The following is a 16,202-nucleotide window of genomic DNA, read 5'->3' on the forward strand; positions in this document are numbered from 1 at the left end:
ATGTATGTTTTTAGGATGTTTGTAAGGGCCAGGGTGGTAAAACCAAAGCGTTTCAGGTTCAAAAATTAATAAATTAATTTTTACTAAAACTTTATTAATAATTTTTGATTATTTCGTTTTTAAATGTTCTTTAATTATTTTCTTTTTTTAAGTTAAATTTTTAATTATTTCGTTTTTCTTTTAAGGTAAGCTCCTTGAGCAAAAAAAGAGGATGGGCTCTGTAGTCAAAGAAGAAAACCAAATTCCTGAGATTCTTGGAATGTTAAATTCAGATTTTTCTGAAGCAGTGAACTATGTTGAAGAAAAAATTGATATTATAATTAATGAATCAACAAATATACTGGCTAGAACTAATCAAGAAGAATGTGGAGTAGAAAAGTTGGAAGTTGCTGCACCAAACCAGAATGAAGTTACAAAGTTCCTATCTCATGTAACAGATAGTGCCAAATCTGACAGCATTACAGAGCAAAATATTAACTCTTTAAGAGAAGGGGAGGCTACCTTATCAGAAGTCGCTCCACAAGATAATCCTTTGCTGAAGTTGATCAGTTTGATGGAATCAGAGTTAGATGATGATATTAAATCAATTGAAGATGATCTTCAAAAAGTTTCCTGTTATGCAAAGTTGGACAATATTGTAGAAAAGATGAAATCAGACGCCCCTTTTAGTCAGTGTGAAAAAGAAATGTCTGCAGGAGTTTTATCCAATGCTAATATGATGGATGATATTTACATGTTCTTAAAAACTGCAGCTTCAAGTGATAAGTTGATTAATGCAAGTGAGGAACAAGTAAATACCATAAACAGGTAAAGAATATTGAAGGATAGGAAAAAAGATTTTTTCCCATTTAAAGTTTTTGAAATAGTTTGAAAACCTAAGATTGCTAAAGTATCTAATGTTAAAAGAGTTCTAAGGTACACAACAAAAAGATAGTATTTCGAAATATCACTTAACTTCCTTGACAAAAATTATTCCCAAAAAAGAAAATTTTACTATGTGAATTTCCAGCTGATGTTTCTGAATTTTGACAACAGGGTTTCAAATTTCCCTGTTGTCTTCCTAGAAATAAATGAAAGCTCGAATAGGGATAAATCCTTTTATTAGACAGCAAAAAAATAAGAAAATATACTGGAAATTTCAACCACATATACAGTGATCAAAACATCCAGCATATTTTTTGATTGTTTTTTCATTGTCTAATAAAAAGATTTATCCCTTTTCGAATTGTTATTTATCATCATGGAGAGGCAGCGTGGTCTTCGAAATTACCTTCTTCCTAGAAAGTTTCTAAAAAATTATTTTGAATACCTATTAAAAGATTACCAATGTCACGTTTTTACAGAAGCATAAATTTGAAACTCCTATTTACTTTAAATATAGTGCAGGCCAGAGAAACGAATTTTTTGAAACCCATTTTTAAGTAGGAACTAACAAATTATTCACCCTTGTGAACATTTTTTTTTTGTCAATCAGAAGACACAAAATCTGGCAGCCAAAAAGACAAATGACTCATGTCAGAGCCTAAAGATCACAGATGCATGTTTATTTGGTTTTTTTTTTCCAGGGGCGATCGTATCGACCCAATGGTCCTAGAATATCGGGAGGGGGCTCATTCAAACGGAAGTTAAAAGATCTAGTGCCCTGTTTAAGTGACCAACACATTGGAGGGTTACTAGACCCCCTGCTCGCCCCTTTTTTCACAAAATCGTCCGATCAAAATTTTGAGATAGCCACTTTGTTCATCATAGTAGAAAGTCCTAATAACTATGCTTTTAGGTATAAGGTTCCCCCCGTCCCCCACAGCCCCAGGAGAAAGATCTTTAAGTTATAAAATTTGCCCTTTATTTACGCACAGTATTTGTTATTGGGATATATCCATACATTTCCGGAGGGGGGGGGGAGAAGTTTCCAGGGAGTGAACTTGTCAGGGGAAACTATAAACTAGGGGAGTTTACCAGAATTCTTATACAAGATTCGTTTTATGTCTTGCTTTCTCTATTCCGTCTCAATTTTACGCGCGGAGTGGTTAAGAGTAATTGTCCAGGATAAATTCTCACCGGGATTGAATTGAGGATGTTTCTGTGGGGTGGGGGTTTCTCCGTGGAGATGGGGCCAGATTTCCTGGCATTATTTAAAAACGATCAGAAATTATATAAAAAAAAGTTTTTTTCAACTGAAAGTAATGCGTAACATTAGAACTGAAAATGAACAGAAACTATTACGTATATGAAGGGGATTGCCTCCTCCTCAACACCTCGTTCTTTACGCTAAAGTTTGAATTTTGTCCCAATTCTTTAAGAATGACTCCTGAAACACAACGGCCGTTTAATTAGAAAAATAAGACGTTTTTTTAAAAGTACTAAAAAACTTTAGCGTAAAGAGTGAGGTGTTGAGGAGGGGGCAACCCCCTTCATATACGTAATAATTTACTTTCAGTTGAAAAAACTTGTTTTTTTATTTAATAATGTAATAATTCAAACTTAAAAAATGAACATAAATTTTTGCTAATGTAACACAAAATGAACAGAAATTGAAATGAGTAATCATATCAAATGTAAAGATAACAGATACTATTATAGATGAATAAATGAATCCTAAATCGAACAGGATTTAGAGTGAGTAATCAAGTCAAAGTTAAAATTAAAAGGAGTAGGACTACCACCCCCTTCTAAAGACTAGCCTTTTAAAGCTAGCCTGCAACAAACCTTCTAAAGGCTAGAGGGCCATTTTACTTTTGGAAAAGGAGCTTGTATTTTGCGTTTTTTTGCCATAAAATCAATGACAACACAGGGAGAAAAAAATATTGGACGGCTAATCAAGGTTTACAAATAAGAGTGATGCTACCCACTTTCAATCCCTCTAAATGCCTTGAGTATCTTTACGTATTGTTGAAATATGTATTTTGAACATTGTGCTTTTTTATTTTTCAAATGATCAACAGCAAAATCACCTATGATAACGGAGATTACTTGAAAAAAAAATGCTGACTGATTATTTAATAAATAATTATATTAATTTCTGGACGTTTGATCAATTTGGATTTTTTAATGTTGTAAAAGAGATTATGTATTTACTAAATGATATAAAAGAGAAAGTTTAAAAAATATATTTTGTTTTCAGTAAAGTGCAAATGATGCAAATGATATATTATTATAAATAAATAATAATAATAATAATTAAATCCTAAATGTTATTTATTGGATATTTGATCGATTTATGAAGAGGATCAGTATTGTGGTAACTTAACCAGGTTTTTCTTTCCCGAATTTCACATCCTCTGACTCGTAGCCTTTAGAATTCTTAGGGAGTGGTAGTCCTTTTCCTTGCTTGTTCAGTTCTTTTGCTTGTTCAGTTCCTTGCTTGTTCAGTTCTGGCTTGTTCAATTTCAGCTCTTTTAAATTGTGCTTGATTGTCAGTTTTAATTTCTCTTCGTTCTAGGATTCGCTTATTCATCTAAAACAGAATCTGTTAATCTTTATGTTTTATCTGATTATTTACTATAATTTCTGTTTTTAAGTTAGAAAAATAATGTGACTTTTAAATGAGTTAGAATTATCATTTCTGCTTATCTAAGGTCTGCTCATCTGCTCATATGCTCACCTGCTCATTTTTCTTTAAAAGACTTCTTTTCTAGAAAACATATTTTAAAAATGGCAATACTTTATGCTCGTTTTTAATTGTCATAGTTTTATTATTGCTCAATATTAAGAATATTTGTAAAAGTTTTTTCAGTTTTTCTGATTAAGAATTTAAATGTCAGATTTAAATTTAAATTTTGAATAAAGTTTGAATATTCAGTCATAATTTTTCTGCCAACTGTAGCTCTGTCCAATAAAATTTAGTAAATTTACTATAAAATTTTATGAGGATGGAGTTGGACTCTTATTTATATAAATTGAGAATGTGATTAATTTTTTGTCTTCTATAGGGTTGAAGCCATTCTGATCCCCATCCTGTAGCTACCCCTTGAATATACACATATCTTAATCCACCATATTATTAAGTCTTTTTATGGTGTATTTTATGTTACTATTTGCTTGCTTAAGTAAATGTATGTCAGGTATATTCATAATTATTCATTAAATGTATGTCATTAAAAGTTATTCATTAAAAATAATTCTGTTTTGTTTTATTAAAGAAAAGAAAAGAGGATGTCAAAAATCAATACAGCCAAATTTGCTACTTTAATTTCTGTCTTGATTGGCACTCTTGTTGTCCTGAAATTTCATTTGAGGGGTCTACATGGCCTGAAATTTGAAGCAGATTGGTATAAAAAATAGAATTTTTGCTCTAAGAATCAGTATTGCCAAATTTTCCAAATTGATTGTATTTTAAAATATCCGTGATTCAGTCTACTTACCCTGAAAGTTTTTCGCCAATTGGAAAATAGCAATGTTTGACCCATTTTCAGGTGTCACAAATCAATTCAATCTTCTTTTTCTTCAGAATATTTGTTTTCCTTCTAAGTTTGTTTGGCCTAGTATATGTGCGAGGACAGCAGCTAGCTGATCCAAGACCAAGAAATGTTGGCCCAATTTGGGTGTCAAAAGTCAAAACAATAAATTTGTCCATAGCCTTTGTCTTCAATGTGGTTCCTTTGTGTCTATCTATATGCTCTGTTGGACTTCTGTTAGAAAAGGGCTACAATATAGTCATGCACACGCGTCAGAAGGCCTAGTTGGATCTCAATTAAATTTGATGATGATTAGAAGCTACGATTCTTCTTGCGCCTTTGCGAGGCTTTACTCTGATAGGCATAGTTGTATGTGTTGCTCCACAGCAGTGGCCCAGCAGTTTTTCATGAGACCTTGGCATTGAGCTCTAGTTTTCTTTACTTTCATACATTTATTGTGCGCTATTGTGGATTATTAGTGTTAAAATCAAAATCGTTGTTAAAAGCTAGATTTGTTGGCCCAGTTTCAGGTGTCACACTGGTTTCAAATTTGGGTTCTGTTCTATTAGCTGGAAGCCACGCACGGTAGATGATAAAAGAAACTAGTCAAACAGGTTATTTCAACGGAGAATTTGATTGCAAACAGTGGTTTCTCACTGCGTTTACAGTATTTAAACTTCAGTTTTTTTGGGTTTAGGGGGGAAAAGGTACCTAGGTTAGGTTAGGCTACGAATTTAATATATGCTATGCTTTACCCCCATTCCCTAATGTGCAAATATATAGCCAAAATTTGTTTCTAAACTATTATATTTTCATCCTATTTTGTTAATTTCATTAGCATTAACCAAACTTCACTTCTTGCGTGGCTTCCAGCTAATAGAACAGTACCCAAATGTGTTTTCGACGTAGGGGTCCATCTTACCAAGAAACTAATGGATGTCGTCTTTAAGCTGATTGCGAGAGACGAAGTTCAATGCCCTGTGTTTGTATGTCCCTTTTGTCTATTGGTACAGAATAGTTCAAAACATTCAAAGTCAAGTCAATGGACAGAGCAAAAATATCACGAGTCCTACCATTTTGGGTAGTTCTACCATTTGGATTGTCCTACCATTGGGTGAAACTTTTTCTCTGCATAAGGGTTACCTTGATCCATAGCTTGTGGATAGAAAAAAAAATGTTGGTCCTTCTTCCGACAAAGAACTATTTAGAAGATAAAAATGTGCTGTTACTCTTATCCCTTTTCTTTAACATAATATTTAAATTCCTCTTATTCTCTCCTAACACTCTGGAAATTTTGATCTGGTCCTCCCCAGTCATCTTGGGATGTTATAGATAGGCAATTTGATAACCTGGGTTATACATTCTCTTTTCCTTTACCTCTTTTTCTACTTTACTGTAAATACATTCAAAGTTCCCCTTTGGCTAAAAGTTACCAAACTTTAAGGTGGATTTGAGAAACATTTTGTCCCCTCCCTCTCCCCGACTTTCTGCCCTCTAAACCCAAAATATAAAGTCCCCTTGCCTCCTCCCCCCTCCTCAAACGCTCAAAAAGTTTAAGCTTGGTCTTTACTTGTTGTTCCTAAGATGTTGCGAATACGCCAGTTTGTTCAACTCAATCCCTCAAGCTATTCCTGAGATAATGCAGGTATTATATTTTGATAACTATTTAGATAAGAATTCTTTTTGTTGCATATTGCTTCATCTCTGGAGATACATCAGGAGCGGATCTAGAGCAAAATCTTTGGGGGGGGGGGGCAATGTGACAAGGATGCCAATAAGCAAAATCTTGGGGGGCAATGTGGCAAGGGTGCCAATAATTGACAATTTATTAAAAAAAAAAGAGTGAAAATAGAAAAAAAAAACAGAGAATGAGGGTGCCAGAAAAAATCTATAAGGGGGCCGGGGTTCCCCCGCCCCCTGGATCTGCCAGTGGGATATTTTGTAGTCCAACTGGGCTCATTATGCTAAAATTCTAAACAGATTGGAGACTAGCATCTTTAGAACATATCTCTCTGCCCCCTCCTCCAAGTAAAGATTCGAGGTCCAGTTGCCCCCACCCAGACAATCCCTAAAAGTTGAAACTTGATCCCCAAAGCCGCTCCCAGGATAATGGAGGTGCGCCCTTTTGATCACTTGGCAACGCATAGTGTTTTTCTTTTAAATATTTTGCCACTTAACTGTGAATAGATAATAGGTCCTATTGGGGCTTATATTAAATATACCTATTTGGGTCAGAGGGGAAAAAATTGGCCCCTCTCCTTAAGTCAAAATTTGAGGTCTACTTGGTACACTAAATACTTCCTTGGAGTTTCAGTTTGATGTTCCAGGCCATCCCCGAGGTTTAGCAGATCGCCATTTTGGTAACGTGGCAATACATGGTGTCTTTTGATTTACCTTACTGCTTAATTAGGTATAGATTTTAAGTTACATAGGAGACCCTCTCCATTTCCCCACTAATATTCAAACATGACAGCTTGTTCTACTAAAACCTTTCTGTGGACAGTGGGTAACTTCTCTTTTTCATGTTTCTGAAACAAAATGGTTATCTTGAAATTTTGATACAATATTATGGGGACTAGAGGGGGATCTTGTGGCATAAAAGGGCACAATCTTTATTGACTTGCTTATGTTAGCTTACAGCTTTGTTGTCAATAAACATTTTCTATTACTTTTCTAAGTAACGGCTAATGCCCTAGTTATGGTTTTACACTTCCAGGAATCGATTCGACGTCTTTGGTCGATTGGGCGTGGGATTCGATTCAAACTTTTTAAGTTCTTTAATGAACAAATATTGTCATGACCCAACCTGGTTAGTATTTACAGTCATTATTTATTGTGTCTGTGCCCAATTGGACTTCTGTGAGGAAGAGCTACATTCATGAAAGGAAGGGCTACATCCACATACGTGAGAAGAGCTAATTAAGTCTCGGTGAAATCTAATAAAAATTAAAAGCTAGGGTTCTTGTTGCGCCTTTGGAGGGTTTAATATGATAGACATAGTCGTATGTGTTGCAGCCCTGTGGACCCATGACAGTGGTCCACAGGGCTGAGGAGTTGGTTATAAGTTATAACCGTCTCCAACTTTGACTCCAGACATTTTCATTATACCAACTCCACAGCCCTCTTTTAAAACTTTATTTAACTAGATTTTATAACTTATAACCGACGCCAGACATTTTTTAATATAGCGACTCCACAGCCCTGTTTCAAACCTTTACTTGACTAGTTTTTGTAACTTATAAACGACTCTAACTCCGATGCCAGACATTTTTCAATATACCGACTCCATTCAGCCAAAATTTATTAAAAATTCGAGTCAACAGGCCTGGCTGTCCAGCAGTTTTTTATGGGGCCTTGCGTAGACGTTTAGTTCTTTGTACCTCGAAACATTTATTTTGCGCTATTATTGATTATTAATGTTAAAATCGAGCTGAGTTTTATTGAATAAAGATTTTATCATGCTTATATTATTCATATTATCCTGCTTTTTTTTTTAGATTAATTGAGGATGACCCATTTGTATTTTTTGACCGCTTACAAAGTATGCTATTTGAGCTTGGGATTGAACAACGAGTTAAAATTCTTAATGAAGTACAACCCGGCGAAGAGTTTGTGATGCGTAAGTATTTTTTTATGTATTTATTGTCTCTTTTATTTCTATTTATTTTTTGTTTTCGTAATGAAGAATATTTCCAAAAAATAAGAAGACTCAGTAATAATAAGCATGATTTACTTACTCGAACGCTGAGAACTCCGAAACAAAGCCAAGCCCTGAAAGCTCTAATTTTTATTAGTGCTTCAGTATCTAAAGGGTCTCGGCCAGTACAACTACACGTGGTAGAACTTACTTCGTAAATCTGTATTTACCTTTGTTATTTGTAAATTTTATTTTCACCTTTGTTAGGGCTTTGGTACTTTATAAGTTACAGAGATCTGCTTTGTCCTGTTGATTTCTGAACCCTCGACATAAAAGAGTGACAAATTTATCAGCCGACAAGTTTGACCACGGGAAACATCTTTGACTAGAGGAGAAAAGAGTTGAATGATAACAAGAAAAGGATCCAAGCTGACATGATCCTTCAGAAGTGCAGTTTTAGAGCTATGACGGTTTTGCTTTGCTTCCTGTTTTTAAAATAGTAAAGAGTAATAATATGTTTATGTCGGTTTTCGTTTTGTTTAAATATAGGAGACAATAAGTCCCCTAAATTTTGAAAAACACCTTTTTTGGTATCTTCATTGAAAAATAAAAAAAATTCCATCATCGCCTCCTCCTCCCCCCCCCCCCGCCTGTTAGGTCTCGAAAAACACCCTATTTTATATCTTTATTAAAAAAAATCTTCCCTCTCTATCTCTATCTTTCTCTCTTTCTCTCTTTCTCTCTCTCTCTCTCTCTCTCTCTCTGTCTCTCTCTCTCTCTCTCTCTCTATCTCTCTCTCTTTCTCTCTCTCTTTCTCTCTCTCTGTCTCTCTCTCTCTCTCTCTCTCTCTCTCTCTCTCTCTCTCTCTTGCTCTCGCTCTCGCTCTCGCTCTTTTTCCACGGTTCTTTTTACCACATACACAGATTAGACCCTTAAAAGCCTTTCCTAGAAGAGAGAAGTCTTTGTTTGAAAAGATTCCACAATTTATTACATTTTGACTGTCAAAACGTGGAAAATAATCTTCTTTTTTCTACTTCCTGCAAATGTACAAAATAATCTGACTTATGATTTATCTTAAAGGGTTACTCAGAAGCTTCTATCACATGATGACATTTGGGGAGAAACTAAAGCCACACATTAGGTCACTTGAATCAAAGTTTATGCGTGAGATTGACACTAGCTGGGACTTGGTTCCAAAGTATTTCTTCTTCAAGTGTATCTACTCTGAAGTTCGGATACGAGTCCTAATTATGCCAAGCATAACAGATGTAAGTATTAATATAGTTATTAATGTATTAATAACTATATAGTTTATATAATTACACATGTGCTGACCCTGTAAGGGGGGAGGGAGAATTGTTTCTAATTAAAAAAACAAAAACAAATTAATTGAGTTACTAGAAAATCTAATGGTTCTTGCATCCTTAAATTGGTGGAATTTTATTATTAGTCTGTGTAATCTTGAAACTAAATTATTTACGTGGCTATAAATTTTATTTTCATTTTTTTTTCTTTGATGCAAAGTTGGAACAACAAAATATCAAAAAGAAATCCCTCAAATCTTTAAAAAAAAAAACGTGATGAAGTTTTTTTTTAGACATGACATCAATTTTTATCGAGTTCAAAATATTCCCTAAAAGAATAATCGCAGCAGCCAGTTTGTGATCTGCCAAATAACCAACTGTTCTGGATGTAAGAGAGGTTAGCTGCTGTCTCAAGCTAATGTAAATACTACTGGAGGTCAATTTTTATAGGCGCATTTGTTTGTTTAAGAGCCTTTTTAAAAAGCTTCAAAATTAACCTCAGTTATTTTACGGTGACTCACAAATTAAGAAACTTGTGACTTGTCAGTGGATTTTAACTGTTTTGCATTTAAGAGAGGTTAGCTGCTGTCCCAAGCTAGTGTGAATACTACTGGAGGTCAATTTTTGTAGGCGCATTTGTTTGTTTAAGAGCCCTTTAAAAAGCTTCAAAATTAACCTCAGTTATTTTACGGTGACTCACAAATTAAGAAACTTGTGATTTGTCAGTGCATTTCAACTGTTTTGCATTTAAGAAAGGTTAGCTGCTGTCCCAAGCTAGTGTGAATACTACTGGAGGTCAATTTTTAGTCACATTTGTGTGTTTGAGAGCCCTTTAAAAAGCTTCAAAATTAACCACAGGTATTTTACGGTGACTCACAAATTAAGCAACTTGTTATTCGTCAGTGCATTTCAACTGTTTTGCATTCAAGAGAGGTTAGTAGTCACATTTTTGTGTTTGAGAGTCCTTTAAAAATCTCCAAAATTAAATGCAATTGTTTTCACAGTGACTCACAAATCAACCAATTTTTGATTCGCCAAAGGGATTCATCTGTTTTACATTCAAGATAGTTTATCTCCTGTCTCAGGCTAGTGTGAATACTATGTGAGGCCAATTTTATAATCACATTTTTGTGTTTGACAGCTATTCAAAAAGCTTCTATCTACCCAAGCCCTCGACATTAGGGTAGAAATATCTTTTCCTCGGCGGTTGGCCGGTTCAGTCAGTTGATCGTCCACGATGACTTGATATGGAGCAGAATAGTTGACGACAACCACTTTAGTCTTCGAGCGGTTTATGGTAAACCCAATGCTCTTTGAAGTCTTGGAGACATAGTCAATGTAACCAAGCTGGCGCTAGGTGTTTTTAATTTCCATTTTCCCATGTTCAGTCGCCAAAATCCAAGTCTTACGCTCTCCAACTGTAAAAATCATTTACTTTATATCAGGAAGGACCTCCATCTTGCCGTTTTCAGTAGTACAAAAAAAATGCAACTGCAAACTAACCTTTCGAAGTGCCCAAAAAATTAAAAAAAAAAACACACTAGAAACATGAACAAAAAAGAGCCATCTTATAAGCAGAAAGTAAGGATGTGATCTGATCTCAAAGCATAAAAAATATTAATGTTCTGAACATTTAAAAATTGGATTGCATGGCAGCTGATTGCTTGTTGTGTGTTCTGTTTTTGATGAAGCAGACTAATTTGTAACTTATAATGAGAAGTACTGTCTTATGTCTTATGAATAAGGGCGTATCCAGGATTTTCGTTCGGGGGGGGGGGGTAGGCTACAACATTTTTTTTACAAAAGGCATCAAAATTAGTTTAAATGCATTTTGCTATTTTTTGTGGGTCAAAAGAAAAAAATTGAGGCGGGGAGGGGGGTCGAACCTGATGCCCCCCCCCCACCTCCGATACGGCCTTGGTTAGGAATCTCTTTTAGTTAGATTATAATGAATAGGGCTTATAGAAATATCCCCAGGATCTCTGTTTTAAGCAAGTTCTTTGTGTATATATTATTTCATTTCAATTGTTTCCTCTAAAAGTTTTCCACTTTCTTTGCTATATACCATATCTATCATAATTTATCATTGCGCTTTGTGTGGGTTTATTGCTGCCTACTCTTCCTTGAGGAATCTCTAGGTGTCTTCGGCAGAGCCCTGAGGAACATCAGTTACCAAATTCAACTCTAGACATTGATAGAGAAAGACAGTCTTTCCAGCTGACGAAAAGATTAAAAGAATACAATTTTTGCGTTTATGACGAGTTGGCTGTTGCCAGACTTATGGGTTTTTTTTTCTGTTTACTGTAGCCTCTATATTTCACGTTATGTGCAAAATTCAATCAATCAATAAAATCGTTTCATTCTGAAGAACCACTTTCATGGCCCTTGCCAAATTGCGGTTTGCGTCATCAATACAAATCATCAGTCAATATAGCATATAAGCTTAGCCAAGGTGCGTTGCTGTGATCTTAAAAGAAAAAAATCAAGAAACCCCCCCCCCCCTCCCTCACCCTGAATATTCCCCCGCGGAAAACTCCCACTCTGCGAAAAATTTCCTTCCCTGCAAAAAAAAGTCTATGATTATTAACTTCCACTTTACCTCCTTAATGCCATCTATTCCAAGTATTTGCGTTCAGGGGTCTCTAATTACAGTTTCCGCGAAAAGCCTTCGAAAGATTAAGAGGCCCTTGGGGGGAGGGTAATTTTTTTTTTTTACCTAAAACCTTGATGAACAGTGTAGTAATGCATACAGGACACAGTGACGTTCAACACGGGGCAAACGTTCTTTCATACCGTACATGTTTCGCATGCATTTTTTTACCTCCAGGACTGTCCCGCGATAACCTTGAAGCCCGTTTGTGGATAAAATCCGAGGGAAAGATACAGGGCCGTATCGAGATTTTTTCAGCAACAACAGTCTATCAAAAGACATTAAAAGACGTCTCGCCCTCGCGAGTTCCAGTTTCAAGGCCCTTATGCCCATATGGCGAAGCAAGGATTTGTCTCTGCGGCTTAAGACACGACTTTTTGATACCCTGATCATCCCCATCGCAATCTACTCATGTGAAACATGGACACTGAAGGTAAATGACAACCGTCGACTTGCAGCATTTGAAACTAAGTGCCTCCGCCGCATCGGCGGGATCACTTACCTTGATAGAATCTCAAATTTTGAACTTCTCGAGCGCCTTAAAGTACAACAAACAATTCTCATGAAGATCCAGCTCCAGCAACTTCGATGGCTCGGTCACGTACAACGGATGAGTCGGTCCCGTCTCCCAAAAATCACCTTCGAAGGCCAAATTCACGGTTCTCGTCCTCGTGGTCGTCCCCCAAAAAGGTGGAAGGAAAACTTTGCACCTCACCGCCTCTCGGACCTTCTTCGCCTAGCAGAAGACCGTGAAGCATACAGAAGGCACACCCACGCCGTTACGAAGAAAGAGGCCCCAAGACGACCTTCAAGGACGGATGGGACTTAAGTCAAGTTAAGTCAAGTCACTCAGTTTCAGCCTTCTGGGCACTAGTGAAACTAAATCAAATATAACTAATAATTCAATATATAGAATTTCCAGGTCGCGGGAAATAACAGAGAGTTTTTTTTTTTTTTTTTTTTTTTTTCAATGCGGTAGATTGTTCCGAAGTTGAACCAAAATGTCATGCCGGGGCAGCATACTTACTTAGATATAAAATACTTCCTAAGATATAGGATAACAAACAAGAATACATTTTTTTGAAATTTTAAAGGAGCTGATAGCTTTGGGCTATAATGAGAGAAAGCTTTGAACAGAGTGGGACGGAAGAGGAGCGTGTGTAGATGTCCCAATAATCCTATAGATGTCTTGATGTCAGATGTCAGGGCTACCGTTTGCACAGCTATCCAGAAATACACCAACTTCCCAAATCAAATGATCATTAAGACAAAAAATATGCAATTAATTTTACAGAATTTGTGATATTCATTAATTGGCTTACATTGATATGAAATTCTTCATTCGGAATTTTGAGCATGGCAAAATCAGAAAAAAGCAAAAATGTCTGGAAAAAAGTAAATAAATAAATGACATTCAAAAATACTGTGTCGACAAAACTAACCGCAAAATGTAGTATAATAGCTATAACCACGAAAAAACTAATATTGCTGGTTCTCGTGTGAAAAAGGGCAATAATAATCATGGGTTTCCCAGAGGTTACCAGAACAGCAGTTTTTTTGTGATTCTCGCTTAATTCTACCAAGAAAAATTTGTAATATTCTGTGAGAAAATATTTTACAGTTCAGCCATGAATAAATTACTGGTTATTTCTAACAGTGCCCATTCATGTTTAGATTCTTTTCTGAAAAGAACCTTTTCTTTTTCCTTTTCTTCCTCTCACTCCAGGCCTCAGTTTGCCCTCTCCAGACCTCAGTTTACCCCATAACTGAAATTTAGTTTCTACAAAAAAAAAATCTTGTCAAAACTAAGATTAGCCTGCATAATTCAAGCATCCAGAGAAACATGCCAGTTTTATTCGGTATGTCTTTGCCTTTATGGTACTATATGGTTTATTTTCCACTGTCATTTCCACTTGATTTGGGGAAATTGGCTCCAAATTGCCCCCCCCCTCCCCAGAATTTTGAAGAACTTACGCCACTGGTAGGCTCAATACTACTATCATCTTATCTCCATAAAAAAACAACAAACCTGATATTTAGCTAAGCAAATGCTCTTTCGTTGATCATAAGTGTGAATTTAAGAAATCAAGTCTACTTTTTCTAACACTTTTGGAACTGTAACTATAAACAAATTTCAAATATTAAAAAATACCACACAGATATTTTGAAGTCTTTTATTCAGCGAGAAAGGGTTGAAGCCCCAAGTACTACTACTATTCCTTCATTAATAAGGAAAACTTGAAATTCGCACTAAAAACTGGAGTAAACAATTAAAGAACCAATTATTACTACATTATAGTTTTCGTTAAAACCAAACTGTAAATTCTAGTTCTCTATGCCTAATGCATTATACTTATATTCATCCTAACCTTATATCGAAATGTTTGAAGCCAAATAGATGGTTGTCATGACAATACACTATGGAACCGTATAAATAACTACACATCTCATTAAGCTAAAGTGTAGACACCCCTGCAAGTCCTATTATTAGAACTTGTAGGACATCAAGGCCTCAGGCGGCTTGGCGCTGCAGTGTGATGTTAGCAGTAGTAGTAGTAGTGTTAGTTTTGGCAATCAGTAGATCTCCCACCCCCGCTATTGACTGATTGATATCCTCTTGAATAATTTCAGATTTGCAAGCAAGAAAATCGAACAGAATTCTCCCATGAGCTTTATAAGCTGAATAATATTATGTTAGATGTGTCAGAGAAATGGAAAAAAACGGAAGACAATTTGAGGATTTATCAGTAAGTAAACACCTTATCAAATTGTGGATCAGTTTTAGTTGTTTGTTTCTGGGTTATTTGTGAGGATTTTTTTTTGACAGAATAAAAAATAGAATGACCATAGAAAAAATAGAATTTTGGTAAATTTCTTATCGTAATATTTTAGTATGGTGCTTTCCGTACTAGTTTTGTCCATTATCATTTAAGCTAAGTCCTAAGGTCTAATTTCTAAAAAAAAAGAGAGACCCCTATGAATGACATCTAAAAAATAATATCTTTAGCAGATCTACTATCTCGTAGAAGAGAAGCCTTTTAAATATTTGAAAATAGTTTTTTCCAATGCAAAGGACCCCTCTTCTTAGAAACGTTTTACTGAAAGTGCATTTAACTGTTCAAAAATATGAACATTGAGGTACTGATGTCCTTTTAAAGTTTCTAATGCCCTCCCCCCCTCGAACCAAAGTTTGTGATCTTCTTCTTGGAATGTCAAGCCTTCTGGAGTCCACTTCGGTCTCCTTTTGGCTTCACGACGATTTTAAATCTGCAGGGGATGATGGGTCAGGAATAAGTCTTGCTACCATCTATGTGAACTACTCGCAGATACTATTATGTCTTAAGAAATCGAAAATACTTTTGTATAGATGTCTTTCAGTGTTAGCTGGTAGGTTTGAGAGCAGCAACACGTTATGTCAGGCTGGAGCTTTGCCTTACTGAAGATTCTCCTAATGTTGATTACTTCTTGCTGGATGCATTGACATTCAAAGATCAGGTGGTTCAAGGATTCTGGAAATGAGTTGCAAAATCTGCAATATGGATCGGCTCGTTTATGCCAAATAAACTCCTCTTTCCTGAGGATCAAAGAGTTTGTTTTGATTCTATAATAAAGAATGTTATCTGCCTTTGATGGAAATAAGGATGGAATGGGCATTTTTGTTTTTTGAAGGAACTCTTCTTCTGAGTGTGTCTCTGAAGGTCTGGGCCTTCAAATTGGGATTAATTGGATTATTCAAGAAGCTACTAGCTAGCTGGTCTGCTATCGGATTATATTTGATGCCCTGGTGGCTGGGGATATGCTGGGACTTGACTTCAATAAGGTTATTTTGGAGACTGATTAATTGATCTCTGATTGTCCTCTGGTCTATATCCTTAGCACTTCAATGGATATTATCAATGAGCTGAAGGGCGCCTTTGGAGCCTGAGAGCAATACTACTCTTTTGCAAGCCGGTGGGTCAATATTGATGACCTTTAAAGCCTCTTTTATTACCGATAGCTCTGCAGTGAGGATGTAAGTATTGTCTGGAAGTCTGGTTTTTATATTCAGTGCATAACTTGGGATACCAGATGCAGAGCCGCATTTGCTTTCTTTAACCGAGCCATCAGTGTAAATTTGGAGAGAATCTGGAAAGAAAGGGGTCATTTACTCATGAAAAAGTATCTGTATTTGGATTGGCAGGTAATTTGTTTTTTGCAAGGGCTTCAACTCTAGTGAA

General features: G+C 35.8%; 1 protein-coding gene across 3 annotated transcripts in view; it reads left to right on the forward strand.

Moving 5' to 3' along the window:
- LOC148952827 (uncharacterized) overlaps positions 1-16,202 on the forward strand; it is a 135,435-nt gene that overhangs the window by 23,722 nt on the left and 95,511 nt on the right. For all 3 annotated transcript variants that reach the window (XM_089088116.1, XM_089088114.1, XM_089088115.1), the window contains exons 2-5: positions 186-807; positions 7,892-8,013; positions 9,112-9,299; positions 14,617-14,732. In XM_089088116.1, the coding sequence (XP_088944242.1) occupies positions 212-807; positions 7,892-8,013; positions 9,112-9,299; positions 14,617-14,732 (1,022 nt within the window). In that variant the 5' untranslated portion in view covers positions 186-211. The remainder of the gene's footprint in view (positions 1-185; positions 808-7,891; positions 8,014-9,111; positions 9,300-14,616; positions 14,733-16,202) is intronic.

This window comes from Artemia sp. Qi Xiang Cuo, chromosome 4 (assembly GCF_049724085.1).
Source record: "Artemia sp. Qi Xiang Cuo chromosome 4, ASM4972408v1, whole genome shotgun sequence".
Lineage (NCBI taxonomy): Eukaryota > Metazoa > Arthropoda > Branchiopoda > Anostraca > Artemiidae > Artemia > Artemia sp. Qi Xiang Cuo.